This window comes from Ochotona curzoniae, unplaced genomic scaffold (assembly GCF_017591425.1).
Source record: "Ochotona curzoniae isolate NIBS_2020 unplaced genomic scaffold, NIBS_Ocur_1.0 patch423, whole genome shotgun sequence".
NCBI lineage: Eukaryota > Metazoa > Chordata > Mammalia > Lagomorpha > Ochotonidae > Ochotona > Ochotona curzoniae.
The window spans coordinates 354226-373208 of NW_024466999.1; the positions used below are offsets into that span (position 1 = coordinate 354226).

Here is an 18983-nt window from a genome sequence, read left to right on the forward strand (position 1 = left end):
TTCCTCCAGATCTCCCATAAGGGAGCATGGGCCCAAGGACTTGAGCCATCCTCTACTGCTTTCTCAGGCTATAAGCATGGAACTGGAATGGAAGTGGAGCGGATGGGACATGAACTGGCACCCAAATGGGATGCTGGTGTCCCAAGTGGGGGCTGAACCTACTGCACAAGTGGCAATTTAACCGCCTGGACCAGGACATTAGCACCCTGTCTGTGTGGCTATATGCATGGTCACCATTTCCGGCCTCACCACAGCCCTGATCAGGAATTGCTGGTCATTTCATATCTCAGCAAATTGAGATTTCAAGATGTTGAAGGAATTGACTGACGGTAGCAGGGCGTATTGGTCAACAGAGATGACAGGTTACAGGAAGACTGGGAGCGCAGTGGCTTTGCCTGAAGGCAGATGGGTGGCTGGTTCTGGCCCTGGGCAGGATGAGGCAGCTTGCTGGCCCGTGAATCTCCTAGGGCAGCTCCAAGCACATGTGTCAGCCCAGAATCTTCTCACGTGTGAATGTGCAAATCTTTTATCTGCTATCTGGGTTCTTCTCCCCTCAGCAGACCTACTGTTTGGGTTCCAGGCAATAGCTTTGAGCAGGGACAAGTTCTGCCCGTGGGCCTGACCTGTCCCAGAAAACCATATCTTACATCTCCCGTTTTCATAGACCTTGGGTGTTGTCTGGGGTGGGGAAGCTGGAACAGCAGTTCTGGGAGAGGGTTCCCTGTGGGAAAAGACCTGAGGATGAAAAGCTGCTTCAGATTCCAGAACAGATATGTCCTGGGAGGCAGATATGTCCCAGATCTAGAAGGTTCTGATCCTTCTCCCTGTGGAGATAGGTGGGACTCAGCCTGCACCTTGAATTCTGGGTCATCTTTGACTTGAAATTTTTCCATTCAGATAAGTTGAGGAGTCAGCTTGGTATTTTCTAAAGCTGGAGTAATCTTGGTATTTACTCCACAGTTTATTGGGCCCCAAAACAAGACTAAATCATCGAGTTAATAGCACAAGAACCTACGCTGACATGTTAACAGAGCAGGCGCTGGCCATGGGGCTCCTGTGGTATGTCTGGGACTTCTACACATTAGAGGCAAAATCAGTGGCTGCTTCCCGTCTGGGGACCTTGGAGATGCGATTGAATCACTTGCAGAGGATGAAAACTCCTCCCCTCTCTCCAGAAACTTCAAGCTGTGGGAGAATTCATTCTGAGTATCCCCAGGGAGAAAGGGTGGTTGGCTTGGGAGAGCCCTCAGTTGGGGGGGGGAGAGAAGCTGCAGGGGAGGGGCATGGACAGTGGATGGGGTTCCCTGGCAGCCCCAGTGGGGGATCGGATGAAGGTTTAGCAGGTGGGCTCCCGGACAGCCCAATTCTGAAGTCCTTGTGGGCTGGAGTGGGGGCTCTTCCTGCGGCCTGGAGGTTTCTTGCTTGGAGGCAATAATGGTATCCTGGGAGCCCCTGGGTAAGACAGTTTCTCATTGGGCCAGCGTTGTGGAGGATTCCAATAGGATTTTTGTGTGATTTTATTATTATTATTATTATTTTAATTGGAAAGTCAGATGTACAGAGAGGAGGAGAGACAGAGAGGAAGGTCTTCCATCCATTGATTCACTCCCCAAGTGGCTGCAACAACCGGAGCTGAGCCACCTGAAGCCAGGAGCCAGGAGCCTCCTCTGGGTCTCCCACACAGGTGCAGGGTCCCAAGGCCTTGGGCCATCCTTGACTGCTTTTCCAGGCCACAAGCAGGGAGCTGGGTGGGAAGTGGAGCTGCTGATGGGATTAGAACTGGCACCCACATGGGATCCCGGTGCGTTCAGGATGAGGACGTTAGCCACTAGGCCACCGCGCTGGGCCCATGACTGATTTTTGTAAATCTGTCTCCCCTTGACCCATTACCTTCTTGAAGAACAAGGAGCTCAATATATTTTTTCTTAGAATTCCCAGGGCCTAGCACCTAGTCTTCCTACAGCCTGCCTGTTAATCAATTAATGAATCGGTTAATCAAGCAGTCTGAGTGGTGATCTGAGGGAAACCAGATGGCAAGCTTAGAATTTCAAGAAGGGGAGAAATCCGCTTTTCTAGGAGAAAGTTAAAAAACAAAAAAACAAAAAAACAACGTAGGGGCTTAGTCAGGCTGGCGCGTCAAGGATGGGGGCGTTTCACAAGCCCCGCCCCGCGCTGGGGTCCTCCCGCCAAGTGAGGCGGCGCGGTTTGGCCACTGTGCGGCGCCGTAGCCCGCGCCGTTGCCAGGGGAACGGGCCCGCGCCGGACGAGGCCCAGCCCGCCTCGGTCTGGACCAGCCTTCCAACCCAGCCCGCCGAGCTGGAGCCCGAGGACTTGTCCACCCAACCTCTGTCCGGAATGGGACCCCACGCCGGGGCGCGCCACTTGCTGGTCCTGGGGACCGTCTGTGCCACCCCGGCCTGAGCCGCGGCCTCCTTGGGAGGAGTCGGCGGCCAGGCGTGGGGTCCGAACCACCGGGCTGACCTTGACCCGGCCGATCTGGCGCGGCCGCCGTGATGCGCAGGTGAGGAGCCCCGCTGCGTTTGTCCTCTGGGAACCTGGCCTGAGCTGCCAGTCGCGTGGCTGCTGGCGCCTGGGCTGGGCCTGGAACCTGGCACTCCAGGAGGGTTTCCGTGCAGCGCGGGGCTTCCTTCTAGCAGCGCCGAGCGCCTACTGTGTGCCAGGCTCTCATAACAGGTGCTGGGCCACGGAGAACTCTACTGATGCTGCTGGGCTCCCAAAGCCACTGAGCGTTCAGGAGGGGTGGGGCGCAGGTGCCGGTGCACGACTGAGAGTGACTCCAGGTGGGGTTAGGTGTCCTGGTGAGGAGATGGGGACGGTGGGAGGCAAGGCCTTCACTGCAAGGTGACTTCGAAGCTGACACCTCCAGGCTAGAAAGGAGCCAGCGGCGTGAGCAGAAGAGGAAAGGAAGTATGGAGAGGACGAGAGTTCCAGAGCCCCCCCCAACCCTCCCCGCGAAGGCCAGGGTTAGGAGTGGTGAGGGGGGGTGTGTTTCAACCTTATCCCAGCAGGTGAAGGAAATCACTGAAGGATTTTGATGATTTAGAAGTATGGACAAACCTCACTGACTGCCATGGGCTGTGATATAGTGGGATAAGCCTGCGCCTATGGTGTCAGCATCCCATAAGGTCACTGATTTGTATCTCGACTGCTCCACTTCCGATCTAGCTCCTTGCTTTGTGGCCTGGGAAGGCAGTGGAGGATGGCCAAGTGACAAGCACACACAGGGGAGACACAGGGGGAGGAGACGGCACTGTCTCCGTTGTGCCAGCCTGAGCACGAACCTCATCGCTGAGCCTCCATGACCTCCTCTGTGGAAAGGGAATGCTATGTGTGTTGCTTGTCAGAGGGCCAGTGAGGGCCAGCCACCTCCGAGACCAGTGACCAGAGAGACCCTTGAGATGTCGCCAAGTTGGAAGGGATAGTCGTTATCCCAGAGTGCTTTTGGAGGGGTGAGTCGCTGAATTCCGCAAGAGCTGGCTGGTCAGGCAGTGCTGTGGCAGGGCGATGCGGGAGGCAGCAGCAGAGACAAGCAGGCTGGAGGGTGGTCCCTGGGCTTTGGGGGCACTGGGGGTTCTCTGTGGGAGATGAGATTTGTAAACAGATAATCACCCTTAAGATGCAGTAACAGCAGTGGCTTAATTAGCCAGGGTTGTTTTGTTTTTCCCCTTTCATTTTTGTTTTTGTTTTTCTTAGTTTGTTCTGTCCCAACTTTGTTCTTAATGACTGTTTCTGAGTGGGTGTTCCCCAGGGCTTGCTCCTGCAGTCCTAGGAGTTGATTTCCTGGCTAACATCAACAACCATTGCCCCCTTGGAGTGTCTTGTAGTTCTGTTCTGTGCAGGCGGCTCCCTCTTTCTCGTCCCCTCTCTTTGGCGTCCCAGACAGTGGAGAAGGGCCGGTGGAGAAGGGCACAGAAAATGTTTGCAGACATTGTCAACTCAGGAATGATGGAGGTCTCAAGCTTTTCTCACCGTAGCAACAGACTTGGTGCATATTGTTTACAGCCGAGAGAGGGAGGGCCCAGCCAACGCCCGACCGGAGTGACCAGGCCTTGGGAACAGCTTGATGTGCCAGTTTGTTTTCTGGGGTTGGGGAGTGGGAGTGGGAAAGATAATGGTATGTGCATCTAGTAGCTGAATGATTGCCCCTGCTTAGGGAGCCTGGTGCCATAATGTAGTGGTTAAAGTGCTTGCCTTGAATGCGCTGGGATCCCATATGGATGCCGCTTCTAATCCTGGAGGCTCTGCAGTAGAGGACAGCCTAAAGCTTTGGGACCCTGCACCCGCATGGGAGACCCTGGCTTCGAATTGGCTCAGCTCCAGCTGGGGTGGCCGCTTGGGGGGTGAACCATTGGATGGAAGATCTTCTATATCTCTCCTCCTCTTTGTATATCTGCCTTACCAATAAAAATAAATAAATATTTTTAAAAAGAATTTTAAGATCAGGAAAATACAACAACAAAAAATAATTTTAGGACTAGAAATTTCTGTGGTACCTCTGAGGGAAGTTTTACTAACCAAACACTTTGTCAGATCTGATTTTTTAAAATTAAAGATTTATTTTTATGAAAAGCAAATTTACGGAGAAAAGGAGGGGACACAGAGAAAGATCTTGCTTCTGCTGGTTCGCTTTCCAAGCCAGGAGCCAGGAGCTTTTTCTGGGTCTTTCACACAGGCAGAGGGTCCCAAGGCTATGGGCCATCCTCCGTTGCTTTCCCAGACCACAAGCAGGGAGTTGGATGGGAAGTGGATTAGCCAGGATATAAACCGGTGTCCATATGGGATCTTGGCGGATGCAAGATGAGGAATTTAAACACTAGGTTATCACATGTGCCCCATAAATGATTTTTTGCACTGTGAAACAATGTGTACCATGAAGTTTTTTTTTTTTTTTTAAATGTATTTACTTTTCTTGGAAAGGTAGATATACAGAGAGAAAGATCTTCCGTCCTCGGGTTCATTCCTCAAGTGGCTGCAATGGTTGGAGTTGAGCTGATCCAAAGCCAAGAGCCAGGAGCTTCTTCCAGATCTCCTGTGTAGGAGCAGGGTCCCAAAGTTTTGGGCCATCCTTGACTGTGCCCCCCACAAATGCATTAGGGGTACATGAGCATCCTCTAGTACCAGGAGGATGAGGGGTGACATCTGCCCACAGTTAGGATGTGACATACTGCTTTTATGATGTAACATCCTTTCCCCTTTCCCGAAAGCAATTACCCATGATCAAAAAAAAAATAATAATAATAATAAAGAATGAGCAATTTCAAAGTTTCCCCCTCAGACATTGGGGTGCTGCCCCATGTTTTCTTTCTTGCGTTTCCTTCCAAAGCGTCCATGTCTGTTCGGTCCCTTTGTATCTGCCCCATAGTTCCCTCTGCAACTGTACATCTTGCTCTTCTACTTCACCGTTTACTCAAGATCAACCTGGGCCCTTGATGTTTTTAGCCCACCATACAGATGGGCCACAGTTGTTGGTTTCTGTCCTGTGGTATTACGAATAGCACCACATTGGATTCTGTGAGTTTACACATGAAATAGATACCTAGAAATGGAGTGTTTGAGTCAAGGGGTTTATATGTTCTAGTGTGGGACATTGCCAGTTTGTCATCCAGCCTGCTTTTTAGAAAGACAGGGACCCAGAGGCAGTTGATCTATGGAATCTGCCCCAGGTTCCGGCAACGTAGGAACCAGAAACAGGCTGTCTCTGGGCCTGCCCTTTCACTGGCTCCAGCCTGCCTCTTCTCATTGGTGGCTCAAGATGCCAGGCCTGTCTGCTTGTCTCTGATGAAGCACCCTACCCTTCTAGCCTTCTTCCTTCCTCCCTCCCTCCCTCCCTCCCCTCCTTCCTCCCTCCCTCCCTCCCTCCCTCCCTCCCTCCCTCCCTCCTTCCTTCCTTCCTTCCTTCCTTCCTTCCTTCCTTCCTTCCTTCCTTCCACAGCGCCAGTATCCCATATGGGCGTTAGTTTGAGTCTTGCCTGCTCCACTTCTAATCCAGGTCCCTGCTAGTGCATCTGAGAAAGCAGCGGAGGATGGCCCCAGGACTTGTTCCCCTGCACCCAAAGAAGAAGCCCCTGGCTGCTCCTGACTCTTGATCAGGCCAGCTCTGGCTATTGTGGCCATTTGGGGAAGTGAACCAGCCACTGGAACATCTCTTTTTTTCTCTCTTTCTGTCTCTCCTCTCTGCTCACCCCCTCCAAAAAATACACACACACACACACACACACACTTTTTAAAAAAAGATTTATTTATTTATTGAAAAGTCAGATATACAGAGAGGAGGAGAGACAGAGAGGAAGATCTGTCCAATAATTCACTCCCCAAGTGAGTGCAACAGCCAGTGCTGAGCTGATCCGAAGCCAGGATCCAGGAACTTCTTCTGGGTATCCCACACAGGTGCAGGGTCCCAAGGCCTTGGGCTGTCCTCAACTGCTTTCCCAGGCCAAAGCAGGGAGCTAGATGGGAAGTGGAGCTGCCAGGATTAGAACCGGCGCCCATATGGGATCATGGCGTGTTCAAGGCGAGGATTTTAGCTGCTAGGCCACACTGCCGGGCCCCCCACACACACTTTTTAAAAGAAAACTACCTCAAGCAATGCTGTTGCTTTGGACACAACCATCCAAGGCTCTGAGAAGCAGTAGCCTTGGGAGGACAAAGCTGAGAGCTGTCCAAGGGCCATTGTAGCAGGTGCCACTGAGTTGGCACTTGGGGCTGAGGATTCACCTTCTGGGTTGCATCCAGAGGATAACACTCATGCCCCTCATCAGGCTGGTGCCAAGCTGAGAACCAAACCCAGAACTGTGAGCCCCCAAGCCCTGGCTCCTTGTCTCCATGGCAGCTTCCTGTGAGCGCCTGGGAGAAGACCAAGGTCATCCCACTTGGCTTTGAAAAGGTGACTACAGACAATGCCTGACCTGGCTGGCAGGCAGCACTGGGCCTGTGGTGGGCACAAGGACAGGGTGGCTAAGAGTGAACGTCTCGGATCATGCTCTCTATTCAGTGGACGAAGCTGGTGCAGGGAATTGTTTGCAGTTGCGTCATGGGGTGAAGTGGGTGCTGGATGGGAGGACTGAAGGCAGGGCAGGGAGGGCCTCGTGGCCTTGGTAGAATCTAGATTTCGCACCACTCACTGTACTCCTGTTTCCTTTGGTTTCAGATGTTTTCAAGTCAGCAAACATTTACTGAGCGACTCTTGTGTGCAAGGTACAGTTCTGGGTACATGGGGAACTGTTGCGGTCCCCCCTCATCACAGTGCTGGAGGCGCCAAGGAAGACTTTCAGGAGGAGGAGACTCTGAAGATCGAATTTCATTTTCTTGGGATGAGAAGTGAAATAGGCATTCCAGGCTGCTGTGCAAGGGGTGTGTGTGTGTGTGTCACACCCTTGTCACTTAGATTCCTGGCCCACAGGTCAGGGCCTCTGGCAGGAAAGTCTAGCTACCAGGGTTTTGTCCGCAGCCCCCGGCATGCCCTCCAAGGGTCAAGAGCCACCCGCATGGGCTCTGCTTCCCCCTTAGACTCAGCCGTTCCTGGTCTAGGGGCTCTTCTTCTTGGCCTGCCCCTGCTGGCAGTGACTGTGTCTTTGGCTCCAGAAAAGCTGTTAGACTGCAGGAGGGCAGGTTGGGGAGGAGAGGCCTGGTTCCATCTGGAGGGTTTGGCTCTGGCTGAGGCCTGGCCTATCCTTGAGCTCCCTCCAGTGTCATCAACCCACGCTTCCGGGTTCACGGACCCTGAGCCTGTGTGTCACAGTGAGCAGGGTTTCTTGGATTTCTCCTCTCTCTGCTCTCTCTGTGGCTGGCTCCTCCCCAGTCAGGAAGCCCCAGGCAATGGTGAGGAGGGGGGGGCGGGGACAGGGACGGTGAGGCAGTTCTGATCCCCTGGTCTCAAAGGGATCACGGGCCTGTGCAGGGGCAGCGTCCACATCCCCCACCCCACTCTGAGCACTCCATTCTGTTTCTCCCAGCAGAGGATGCGGGGGCCCTTCTCCAGCATTGGCGCTTGGACCTCCGCACGGGGGTGACTAATGCTGACAGAATCAGCCTGTGTTCTCATCACTCTGGCCCCAGCCTGATATTGTTACCAGATGAGAACATGTCTTATTGGGTTTAGCTCTGATGATGGTGGAGACAGAGCACTTTGAGTAATGGGCAGCCACGCCATGTCCTGAGCAAACCCTGGGCTCTTCTGTCAAGTCCTGGGGTCAAGGCTCACATTGGGGCACTGGGACAGTCTTCCCCTGCCACCCTGTTCCCATTGTCTCTCTGTGCCATGCAAAGTCTCCCCACACCCTCCACCCACAGGCTTCCCCACAGAGGAGCTGGGAAATGGCTTGACATCCCAGCCTGCTCCACGCATAGCTAAAACCTGGCTCCAGCTCAGGCTGCCACAGGCTAATGTTCTCTCTGCTCCTTCCTCCTCCGGAGATGACCATTTGCAACAGACCCTCCAACAAAACAGCCCCCGAGAAGAGCGTGTGGACTGCACCCACACAGGCCAGCCCGGAGCTGCAGGGCCAGCGGTCCCGTAGGAATGGGTGGAGCTGGCCTCCTCACCCGCTCCAGATTGTGGCCTGGCTGCTGTACCTCTTCTTCGCTGTGATCGGCTTTGGGGTTCTGGTCCCCCTTCTGCCTCACCACTGGATGCCTGCTGGCTATGCTGTATCCTTGGGAAAGGTTGGGACTGGGGCAGGGAAGTGGGCGGTGGGATTGTGGGTAGACAAATAGACATGTCAGAGGCTTAGCGTGGGGGCCAGAGCCTTGGGAGTGCCGGGTAAGGCAGAAGAGATCCTGGGTACCCACTGGACCCCTGGCCCACCCTTCAGCCTCTTTCTGGCCCCATTCTTCTGACCGGGTGAGTGGACAGATGAAAAACATTGTAGAACAAGCCTTTTGAGCCTGCACAGATGGGAGGTCCCCGAGAATTGTCTTAGCAAAGGACAGCCTTAAACCCATCATAAGCTGATGGTGTCCAGAGCTAAACAAAGGGAAAATTAGGGAGTAATTATTTCACTTACAAAAGAATTTTTCACTTTTCAGAAACAGTCATGGTAGAATTGTTTTACATCATAAGTTTCCTGGCACATTTCAAGTGTGGTTTTATTTACAGACAGATTATTAGTCTGTGCCCAGAACTGTTTATGAGCTCATTGATTCTGTAAAATAGGGCCCTTTTAGGGGAAGCTGAACATGAGAACAGGGCTGGATAGGTCCTGGAGGCTCCTGGGTCTAGCAACACATGCAGACTTTGCCTGAGCTTTGTAGTATGTCTGCCCTGGCTCTGACGACAGTCCCTAAGAGCAGGGATATGGCTGCAAGTCTAGGAGCTTGGGGTGCCACAGGCATCTATGTGCCCAACCAAGTGAGCATTATGATTGGGAAAAAGGATCCCCAGGGAAAGGAGGGCTGGGCTGGTGTGAGCTCGGGGTGATCAGCAGGGAGGAGCCTGAGAGGTGGGAGCACAGAGGCAGCAGCCCTGCCTAGAACCGCTCGGCATCATAGGGCCTTTGGGGCTGAGCAGTTGCTGCCCAGCCTCCTCCTCTGTTGGTAGAAAGGGCCCAAGCAGCATGCTAAGATGCATAGGAACACCACAACATGTGTGCCACAAACAAGAACTTGCCCTCTTGTCAAGCCTGGGGCAGATGACAAGGGTGTGGACATGGAAGGGACTTGTGAGGAGGCTGTTCCTGGAGGCCAATGATGTCACTGCAGGTTTCTTGGTTCCCAGGAGCCAGGGCTTGCTTATAAGCTCTATTGATAGAAAACTAGACCCTCGGGCCCAGCGCGGTGGCCAGTGGCTAGGGTCCTTACCTTGAACGTGCTGGGATTTTGGGCGCCAGTTCTAATCCTGGCAGCTCCACTTCCCATCCAGCTCCCTGCTTGTAGCCTGGGAAAGCAGTTGAGCACAGTCCAAAGCTTTGGGACCCTGCACCGGTGTGGGAGACCCAGAAGAAGTTCCTGGATCTTGACTTCGGATCAGCTCAGCTCTGGCCGTTGCGCTCACTGGTGAAGCGAATTATTGGATGAAAGATCTTCCTCTCTGTCTCTCCTCCACTCTGTATATCTGACTTAGTAATAAAAATAAATAAATCTTTAAAAAAAGAAAGAAAACTAGACCCTCCCTGAGTTGGCCAGCAAGCCTAAGTGGTTTGTTTTTAAAGATTTATTAATTTTAAAACAGAAAAAAAGACAAAAAAGATGTATTAACTTTTATTGGAAAGGCAAATTTATAGAGAGACAGAGTGACAGAGAGAGATCTTTCATTTGCTGGTTCATTCCCCAAATGGCTGCAATGACCTGAGCTGGGCCAATTTGAAGTCAGGAGGTTGGAGCTTCTTCTGAGTCTCCCACATAGTTACAGAGTCCCAAGGCTTTGGGCCATCCTCTGCTGCTTTCCCAGGCTGTAAGCAGGGAGCTGAATCAGAAGTAGAGAAGCCAGGACTCGAACTGATGTCTTTATGGGATGCTGGTGCAGCAGACAGAGGATTAGACTGATATGACACTGTGTCAGCCCCTTCTTATTTGTGTTAAAGGCAGAGTGATAAAAAGCGAGGTGGGTAGAGAGAAAGAGATATCTTCCATCCATTGGTTTACTCCCCAGATGGCTGCAATAGCCAATACAAGGCTAGCCTAAAGCTAGGAGTCTGGGACTCCACTGGGGTCTCCCATGTAGTTGGGCCATCCTCTGCTGCTTTTCCAGGAGTACGAGCAGAGGGCTGGATTGAAGGCAGGACTTGAACTGGTGCTCTGAATGGGATGCCAATGTTACAACAACGTTGCAAGTGGCTGAGGTGCAAGGCTGGCCCTTACTGGTGACCTTTTACACTCAGATATAGTAGAGTTGTCATCATACTCTTCTGCAGTGGCTGCATTACTGAACAGATCAGTCTGTGAAGAACTGCATTTCAGTGCAGCGTTAAACCTGTTATTTCATCCCAGACAGTGGGTCCAGGGCTTCAAGTGCCTGCACCCCAGTCAGGGAGGTAGCAAGTGGAAGAACCTCTCTCTGGAAATGCTTCTCCAGCAGTTGTGGCTGCCCCTCTCAGAGCCAACTTCTCGTGAAGCAAGAAAAATAAGCTCCAAACTTAAACCTGAGGTCTCTGAACCTTAGGGAATGTCCCCTTTCAGTCTTACTTCAGTATTTGGAAAACCACCAGAAAGTGGCTTGAGGTGAGACTAGCCAGGGCCCTGTGGTTGGGCCACTAAGTGGCGGCAGCAGATGGTCCCAGCCATGAACTCCTTTGCTATGTGGTCCCTCTCTTCCCTCTGGGCACAGGGGTCTGCTGAAAGAGGGCTGCTGAGGAAGCCCTTGGGGACTCCTATTAGGAGGTGGTATAGGCAGAGTCTGCGGGGTTGCGGGGTGAAGTCCTCAGGTGGGGACCTCAGCTTGCAGAGTGTAAAGTGAGTCTTTAACCTGCTGGGCCAGTGCATGGGGGCCATCTTTGTTGGCCACCTGTTGGTGCATCTCACTGCCGTCTCCATAGACCCAGCAGATGCTAATGTGCGGGACAAGAGCTACTCGGGGCCCCTGCCCATCTTCAACCGCAGCCAGCACGCGCATGTCATTGAAGACCTGCACTGCAACTTGTGCGATGTGGATGTGTGAGTGCCCGTGTGTGGGTGTGACTGCATGGCTGTTTGGGGGCCATAAGGGTGTCAGCAAAACCACCTGAGGAGCAGGGAAGATGGGAGCATGCCATGTGCCATTCATCCTGAATCAGAGCTCCTGGTTCTCACCCAGTGGAGATTGTGGGTGCCCAAGAAGGCGAGGAGAAAGTGATTGAAAGCAGAAGAGGAGGAGTTGTGTTTCCAGTGGCTAACTCTGCCAGTGACACCCCTGGGTGCTTGTGAGCATCCTTAGGCAGTGCTGGGAGGGAAGGCAGAGCTTGCATACTTGAGCCTGTGCTAAGCACTGGGTTCGAGCACCATGCATGTGGACAGCCCAACCCCAGAAAGGCTGAGAAGCCTGCCTGAAGTCACACAGTGACTGAACAGCAAAGTCAGAGGCATGGCGCTGGCTGCCTGACCCCACCCCCACCCCCAGCGTACTCTGCAGGCTTCCTTAACCCATGAGAATTCTGAGGCCCTGAGAGGCCCAGGCACCTGCTGCAGCTCACACTGCTGGGGGTCAGACGGGGGAGGGATCAGAGTGAGAAGTGCTTAATCTCCTTGGCTAATTCCCACAGCCTCTGCCCCTACTCCTCCATCTGGAGACACCCCCTCCGCCTTTGGCTCCTAGCCTGAGGCGGGGATCAGGAGTGGGAGTGTGGTGCAGCTTCAGACCTCTAAGGCAAAGACATGTGCAGTGTGTTGTAAGGGCTCTGGCCACAGGAACGAGAGAACGCCCAGCATGCAGGCACCAAAGACTTGGGCTTGAGCTGTTGCCTGTATGTGCACTTGGCAGCGATTGCTCTGACAGTGACTATCCATCCCCAGCTCTGTGTTGTCTTTGTCCCCTCCTCTGCCTCCCCAGGATGCGGGGCGGTTATCTTGCTCATATTGTACTGGGGGCTAACCCCCTGCAGTGCTGCATCTCCCCTCCTCCCCTCCCCGCAGGGCTGTGTGCTCATTTTTGGCTTGCTCCCATTAGCCCACTCAGTACCTCAGCACGATTCCTACAGGATACAGGGAGGCAGGGACCTGGAAAATGGGGATGTCAGAAAGATCAGTGCAGGTCCACACCAGCCTCTTTGTGCAAGAAAAAACCCTTTTCTCATCTGATGTGGCCATCACGTAGTGCTCAGTCCAGAGAAGGTGTCAGAAAAGGTGCCACTCCACGCCCCATCTCTGCCCTCCCCTTGGGTCTGTAGTCCTTGGGAAGCATGGCCTCCTGCAAGGACCATTACTTGCAATGTCGCTAGAGGGCGTGCGTGCTCCTGGCCTCGCATCACTACCAGGCAGAGACACCTGGTGGGTACGTGGCCCGGCCTGGTGCTGTGGTTCCTCAAGGGGAAGTCGCTGGCAGGCCCAGGCTGCTGGGCCACGATGGGCTGGCCTGCGAGGGGCAACATGAGGGACCAATGGCTTTGCACCTCCCCCACGCAGGAGCGCTCGCTCCAAGCACTGCAGCGCCTGCAACAAGTGTGTGTGTGGCTTCGACCATCACTGCAAATGGCTTAACAACTGCGTGGGTGAAAGGAACTACCGGTGAGAGCAGACCTGGGGTGAGCGGTGGACGTGCTTGGAGGGCTGGGTGCTGCTCAGGCACATGGATGCTCTCAAGCTCCAGGAGTTGGGTGTGGGGCTTGCCCCTTGCTGGCCCAGAGAAGCCAGGAGTCCAAAGGCCACAGGTCTTCAGGGTTGTCCTGCACGTTGGGCTGCGGAGGAGGCGGGACTGCTGGGTCAGAGGTCTCCCCTGCATCCCAGCTTTGGGCGCTTCTAAGCTCCTGGCCCTTACCAAGCTGGAGGGCCCAGGCGCTGATAGCTGCCCGTGGCTGGGCCCAGGCTCTTTCTACACAGTGTCATATCCGCTTTACTGGGTGTTCTGCTCCTGGTGCTGGTGGCCACTTATGTCTTTGTGGAGTTCTTTGTCAACCCCATGCGGCTGCGTACCCACCCACACTTTGAAGGTCAGTTGGGGCTCCAGGCCCACTCCCACTCCTATTGTGCGCCTGTTCTGATCTCTGGGCCAGGCCCTGACTGAGTACACGGCCTGTGCTTGCAGTGGTGAAGAACCAAACTGATGTGTGGTTTGTGTTCCTGCCTGCTGTGCCCCTGGAGACCAGGGCTTCTGCCATCCTCGCGCTGACCGCCCTCCTCATCCTCCTGGGCCTGCTCTCCACAGCCCTGCTCGGCCATCTGCTCTGCTTCCACATCTATCTCAGTAAGTGTCTCCCTGACAGCAGCATGGCAAACAGGGGCCGCTTACCTGTCAGGGGTGGTGGGGCTGCAGAGCCTGGATACCACACCTTTTCCTGGGAACCTGGTCTCAGGGAGTGTGGGGACAGCAGTCTCCACTGAGAAGTTGGTGGCCACCCAGCTCCTCTGAGCTCTGTCGCACTGAGTCCTCTCCTCCCCCCTCTGCCCACCGCCAGTATGGCACAAGCTTACCACCTATGAGTACATCGTGCGGCATCGCCCACCGCAGGAGTCAAAGGAGGCCCACCGGGAGCTTGAGTTGTGTCCCCCCAAGATGCGGCCCATTCAGGTATCGAGGTGGCCCCTGGAGGGTTGGGGGTGGGGTGGGAGATCGGCCTGGAGGTGGGGGTGGTGGGGAGTGGACTGTGCCACAGCCAGCCAATGAGGAGACAAAGGAAAGGCAAGCATCACTGAGTCATGGCTGGACCAGGGGATGCTGGGAACAGGGGCAGGGTGAATCTGGCTTGCGTACTTGTTCACCTACTGAGTCAGCTGGGCACAGCCAGCCTTAGGGCCTGATGGACATGACTGTCCAGGCTCCATGCATGTGCCAGAGGGGGCGGGATGTGGGAGCCTGGACACAGGCAGGATGGGGCTGCTGCAGAAAGGAGTGGGATAGACCAAGGGCTGGAGCTGAAGCTGTGGGGGGACAAGAGGGAGCCATCTGCTTTCCCCATGCCTATATATGTCATCCTCTTATCCTCAGTGTAGCCCACAGGGCAGGTGCTGTTGCCCCACCAGTGTTGCAGATGAGCATGTTGAGGCCTAGGAAGGTTAGACAGAAGAAAGATGTGGAAATAGTTCAGGTCTCCTCACTCAGCTACAGGAATCCTCCAGCCCAGGCTTCAGGCTGGCCAGCCCAGCTGCTACCCAGCCTAGCCCCTTCCCATGCCCCTAATTTCCTGAGGTCAGCAGCTGGAGATGGGGTGGTCCAGGGCTCAGAGGCCCCTGGGACTAGGAAGTCAGGGGGCCCAGGCCAAGCCCTGAATCTTCATGGCAACAACACAAACACAGGCTGGTGGGCGGGTTGGAGGGGGGGCTTGGGACCCCACTTGTCCTATTCTCATTGCCAGAGTGAGGCTCTGCTCTAGGTCAGCCTCGGGGGTGGTGTGTGCTGGACTCCCTGTCCTGGAGTGGGCCATAACCCAGTGTCAACGCAGTGGGGGCCCTCCTAGGGAGGCTGGCAGTGCTCCCATTGCCCTGTGGAGAGATAGGCCAGGGTCTCTCTAGGCATCAAGGCCAGAGCCCCCCTGGAGGGGGCATAGACTGCAGGCTTTGTGTCGCTGTCATGCTTAGGCTATGGGCCAAGGGTGGCAGCAGCAAGGACATTGGGCTTCTGTTGTGTCCGTTTGCAGGGAGGCCTACCCAGGGCCCGTTTACAGAGCAGAACTGAGGCAGAGGTATAGCTCCAAGGGACAGCTGTAATGAGAGCAGGAGTGTCTGGAGTGGGCCTCCCTAGTGACTAGGGCTCCGGCTAGGGCTTGGCCCCATGGGCTTTAAGACCATTCTCTACTGCTGCTCTCTCTGTGCCCCACCCTTTGAGGTCCTGGGAACTGGGGTAGACTTTGGCCCTCTACTGGGCCAGCGAAAGATGCTGAGTGAACAAGAGTAAAAAGTTGGGGGGAGGGTTACCTTGAGGTGCAGGTCATTATGCCTTGTTTTTGACCTCTGACCCCAGGCAGAGGTCAGGCCAGCATCTCCACCCCCTTCCCCAAGGCTCTGCCAGGGTCTCTGCACCTGTACAGCCGGCCTGCTGTGGCTGGGCCCCGTTCCCAGGTCTGCCAGAGCCCCAGCAGGCAGCTTCCCCACCCCCACCCCGAGCAGGAATGCGGGAGGGGCCCCTTTCTGGAGCCGTTGCCCCCAAACATAGGCTTGTTTTAGAGACGGCGTTGCTGTTACAGTGTCTTCTCTGCATTAGTCAGGACGCCTTGGTCTCCATGGAAGCGACTGCTGGGCCAGTGACAACTGTCGGGGTGTTGCCTCTCTCCTTCCCTGCCGCCAGGGGCGGGGCCTTGCCGCCCAAGCCACGCCCACATCCTCCGCACCACGCCCTTCCCTGCTGGCTCTGTTCTGCCTTTTGTTTCCTCACCTGCCGCCCTGGTGGGCGTGCCTGGGGTGCACCCTCCTTGTTGGGGTGCAGGCCTAGGCCGCGAGGTGACCTCCCAGGTCCCTTTATTTTCGGGGCTTGCAATTAAACAAGACGCAACTCGCTCATAAATAAGCCTAGTCCCTGTTGCCAGCTGTGGCGCTGTGGGTGCCACCTTCCTTTTCCCGCTAGCGGCCCTTCCCCGCAGCTCGGGGTTAGGGTTATCGTTGGGTGCTCTTTGAGCATGAGGGGCACGCCCCGACTCAGCTTCTAGGAGCCGGCCAGTCTGGGGCCACCATCTGGGGCACACCCTCGGACCTCCCGGCCAGGGTACAAACTGGTTCAAACGCTGGAGCCCTGGGAGGGGCTAGGAGAAGGAGCGGGCGCCCTGAGTGGCCCTTGCCTTGCCCTGAGCTGAGCAGCTGTGAGCGCCTGTCCTGCTCGGGTGTGTTCCAAACTTGGGGAGCTGAGCCTTCCTGGAGGTGAGGGAATTAGACTGGATGTAGTGGGGACCTGCGGAGCAATAAGGTTTCTTAGCCCACAGAGAGACTTTGGGAATCGCATAGATGGATGGCCTTGGACAGCTGGGTGGGGCCTGTAACCTCCCTCAGGGGCCAGTGCACCCCTGGGCTGGCACATGACCCAGGAGGCTCCAGATGCATTCCTGACCTTGCAGCCTCCCTGACCCCTGCCTTCCACAGGAGATGGAGTTCTATATGCAGACCTTCAGCCATGCGCGCCCAGAGCCCCCAAGCCAAGCCAGGCCAGTGGCAGTGAATGCCAAGTGAGTGTGATCTGGGCATCTCCCACTAGCATGGCAGGGCCACCCAAGGTGGGAGAAAGCATGGGTCAAGGCCCAGACCTGGGTCTGGGTACAGCTCAGGAATGACTCAGATGGGTCAGCCCAGGGCCCTCTGCCAAGTAGAGAAGCTTGCATCAGGACCCCCAGCACAAAGGACTTTGGGGGACAGCCCCCCTGTGCTTAACCTTCTGCTACCCTCTCAGTCCTGCCCCATTTCTTACCACCAGGGGCCAAGGAGAGCCTCCACTGCCCTCCTCCCCAGACACTCTGGCCTTGCCTCCCAGGATCTGCCCCCAGGTAGGGAATACAGCTGGGCCCCCTTGGACACAATGGGAGAGGGCTTGGAAAAGGGCCGTTATCCTCCTGCACAACTCCACCTCCACCAATTTGAAGACTAAGCTGCCCTTAGACTTCCTCTGTTTCCATAGAAAAAGAAGAAGCGGCGCATGTATAAGGTACCGATGTCAGAGATCCTGAACTGGGAGGTGGCTTCGCTGCCCAGGCTGCGGGGTAAGCACCCGTGCATGTCCAGGTCCTCCCTAGCAAGCTCCAAGGAAAAGCAAGGCAGAAGTCGGAGCAAGCTGCAGCCCTCTGTCTCTTGTTTTTCCTCACCATGCAGGGTCCCGGAACACTGAGCACCATTCCGGCTCACTGAGTGATTCCACAAGAGCCAGTCCGAGGCCCACTGTTGGCCCTGCAGGCACCGACCAGTTGGCGTGGGCCGAGTCCCTGGATGAGATTCCAGTGGCACAGACACGCCTGGGCAGTGCTGCTCTGGCTACCCCTGGGGGCAGGGCTCGGGAGCCAGGGCTGGCGCTGCAGACGCGGGCTCCCGCTGTGTGTGTCAGCCCTTGGAGTGGTGAACTCAAGGCTCCAGATGCCCAGGACAGTGGCCTTAAGTAGCTGGACAGATAAGCCAGAGGGCCAAGGAGTAGCGGCCGGCCCAACTCTCTATGCAACACCCCACGCTTGCAGTCCCCAGTGCACTTTAGGAGTCCCCATGGCTGGCGGGATCGGCCTCCTTCCCCTACCACTCAGCAATACCTGCCCACCGGCTGTGATGCTCCAATAAATGTTTTTTTAATGCTTTTGCGAACTTGGTGTTTACTTTCTTTTAAAAAAAGATTTATTTTTTAAAAAAAGATTTATTTATTTTTAAAGACAATCTTTAAAAAAATTTTATTTCTTTATTTGTTTTTAAAATATATTTTACTAGTAGTATCCACTTTCCTGTAGCCCTTGAACCTTCTTACCCTAATTAACTATGTAAAGAATGTCAAAATAAAAATTTATAAATAAAAAAAAAGAAGCCTATGGGGCTTATGGGACACTATCAAAGAAAATAACATATATAAAAATAAATATAAAAAATACAATAAAAAATAATAAAAAAAATATTTTGACAACCTTTACATAGTTAATTAGGGTAAAAAGGGTCAAGGGCTACAGGAAAGTGGGTAAGACTATTATTTTTTCCAAATTGTTTCCTTCATGTTTAAAGGGGGTATTAAGGGAAAAGGCCCACCCAATTTCCCACCCTCCCCAGGTCCCAGATGTAGGGTATGCTCTGAGGTTCTTTTTTTTTTTTTTAATTTTTTTTAAAGATTTATTTTTATTATTTTTTTTATTGGAAAGGCGGATATACAGAGAGGAGATACAGAGAGGAAGATCTTCCGTCTGATGATTCACTCCCCAAGTGAGCGCAATAGCCAATGCTATGCTGATCCGAAGCCAGGAGCCTCTTCCGGGTCTCCCACGCGGGTGCAGGGTCCCAAGGCTTTGGGCTGTCCTGGGCCACAGGCAGGGAGCTGGAAGGGAAGTGGGGCTTCCGGGATTAGAACCAGCACCCATATGGGATCCTGGGCGTGCAAGGCGAGGACTCAACCACTTGCGCCACCGTGCGGGCCCTGAGGTTCTTATTCAAGTGGTTTTGATATTTCAACAGTTATGAATCGCTGCCAATCTTGCCACTCCAAGCATGATGGGGTCCTTGAGGATTCCACTGATTGACATAGTCTATAGAGTCTCTGTTTGCCCCGTGCCAAGATATAGCTGGGATGGTTGGTTGACTTGTTCTGTCTTCTCTCTTTTCTTGGTTAGGGTTCTGAGTCCAGCATGTTGATTTGGGAGATCTCCAATGAAACTTTGTCTGAGGTGTTTCCGGACCAGATTCTCGCATGTACTAGCAAGTACAGGGCCAGGCACAGTCCATCGCCCCGGTCAGCTGTATTT

General features: G+C 54.3%; 1 protein-coding gene across 1 annotated transcript; it reads left to right on the forward strand.

Annotated features, from left to right (window-relative positions):
• Window positions 1-7168: 7168 nt before the first annotated feature.
• Window positions 7169-17730, forward strand: LOC121167711 (palmitoyltransferase ZDHHC1-like). Its single transcript, XM_040997278.1, has 11 exons — window positions 7169-7215; window positions 8434-8667; window positions 11432-11607; window positions 13051-13152; window positions 13450-13574; window positions 13670-13828; window positions 14040-14152; window positions 16651-16733; window positions 16955-17048; window positions 17180-17261; window positions 17371-17730. Exons 2-11 carry the CDS (start codon window positions 8434-8436, stop codon window positions 17652-17654), a joined length of 1452 nt encoding a protein of 483 aa, XP_040853212.1. The 5' UTR covers window positions 7169-7215; the 3' UTR covers window positions 17655-17730.
• Window positions 17731-18983: the final 1253 nt, after the last annotated feature.

Bases quoted from the DNA above. Each gene is read 5' to 3' on its own strand.
- LOC121167711 (XM_040997278.1), top strand. From the start codon at position 8,434: ATGACCATTTGCAACAGACCCTCCAACAAAACAGCCCCCGAGAAGAGC. The intron at 13,829-14,039 runs GTAAGTGTCTCC...GCCCACCGCCAG, and splicing joins CTGCTTCCACATCTATCTCA to TATGGCACAAGCTTACCACC. The intron at 17,049-17,179 runs GTAGGGAATACA...CTGTTTCCATAG, and splicing joins CTCCCAGGATCTGCCCCCAG to AAAAAGAAGAAGCGGCGCAT.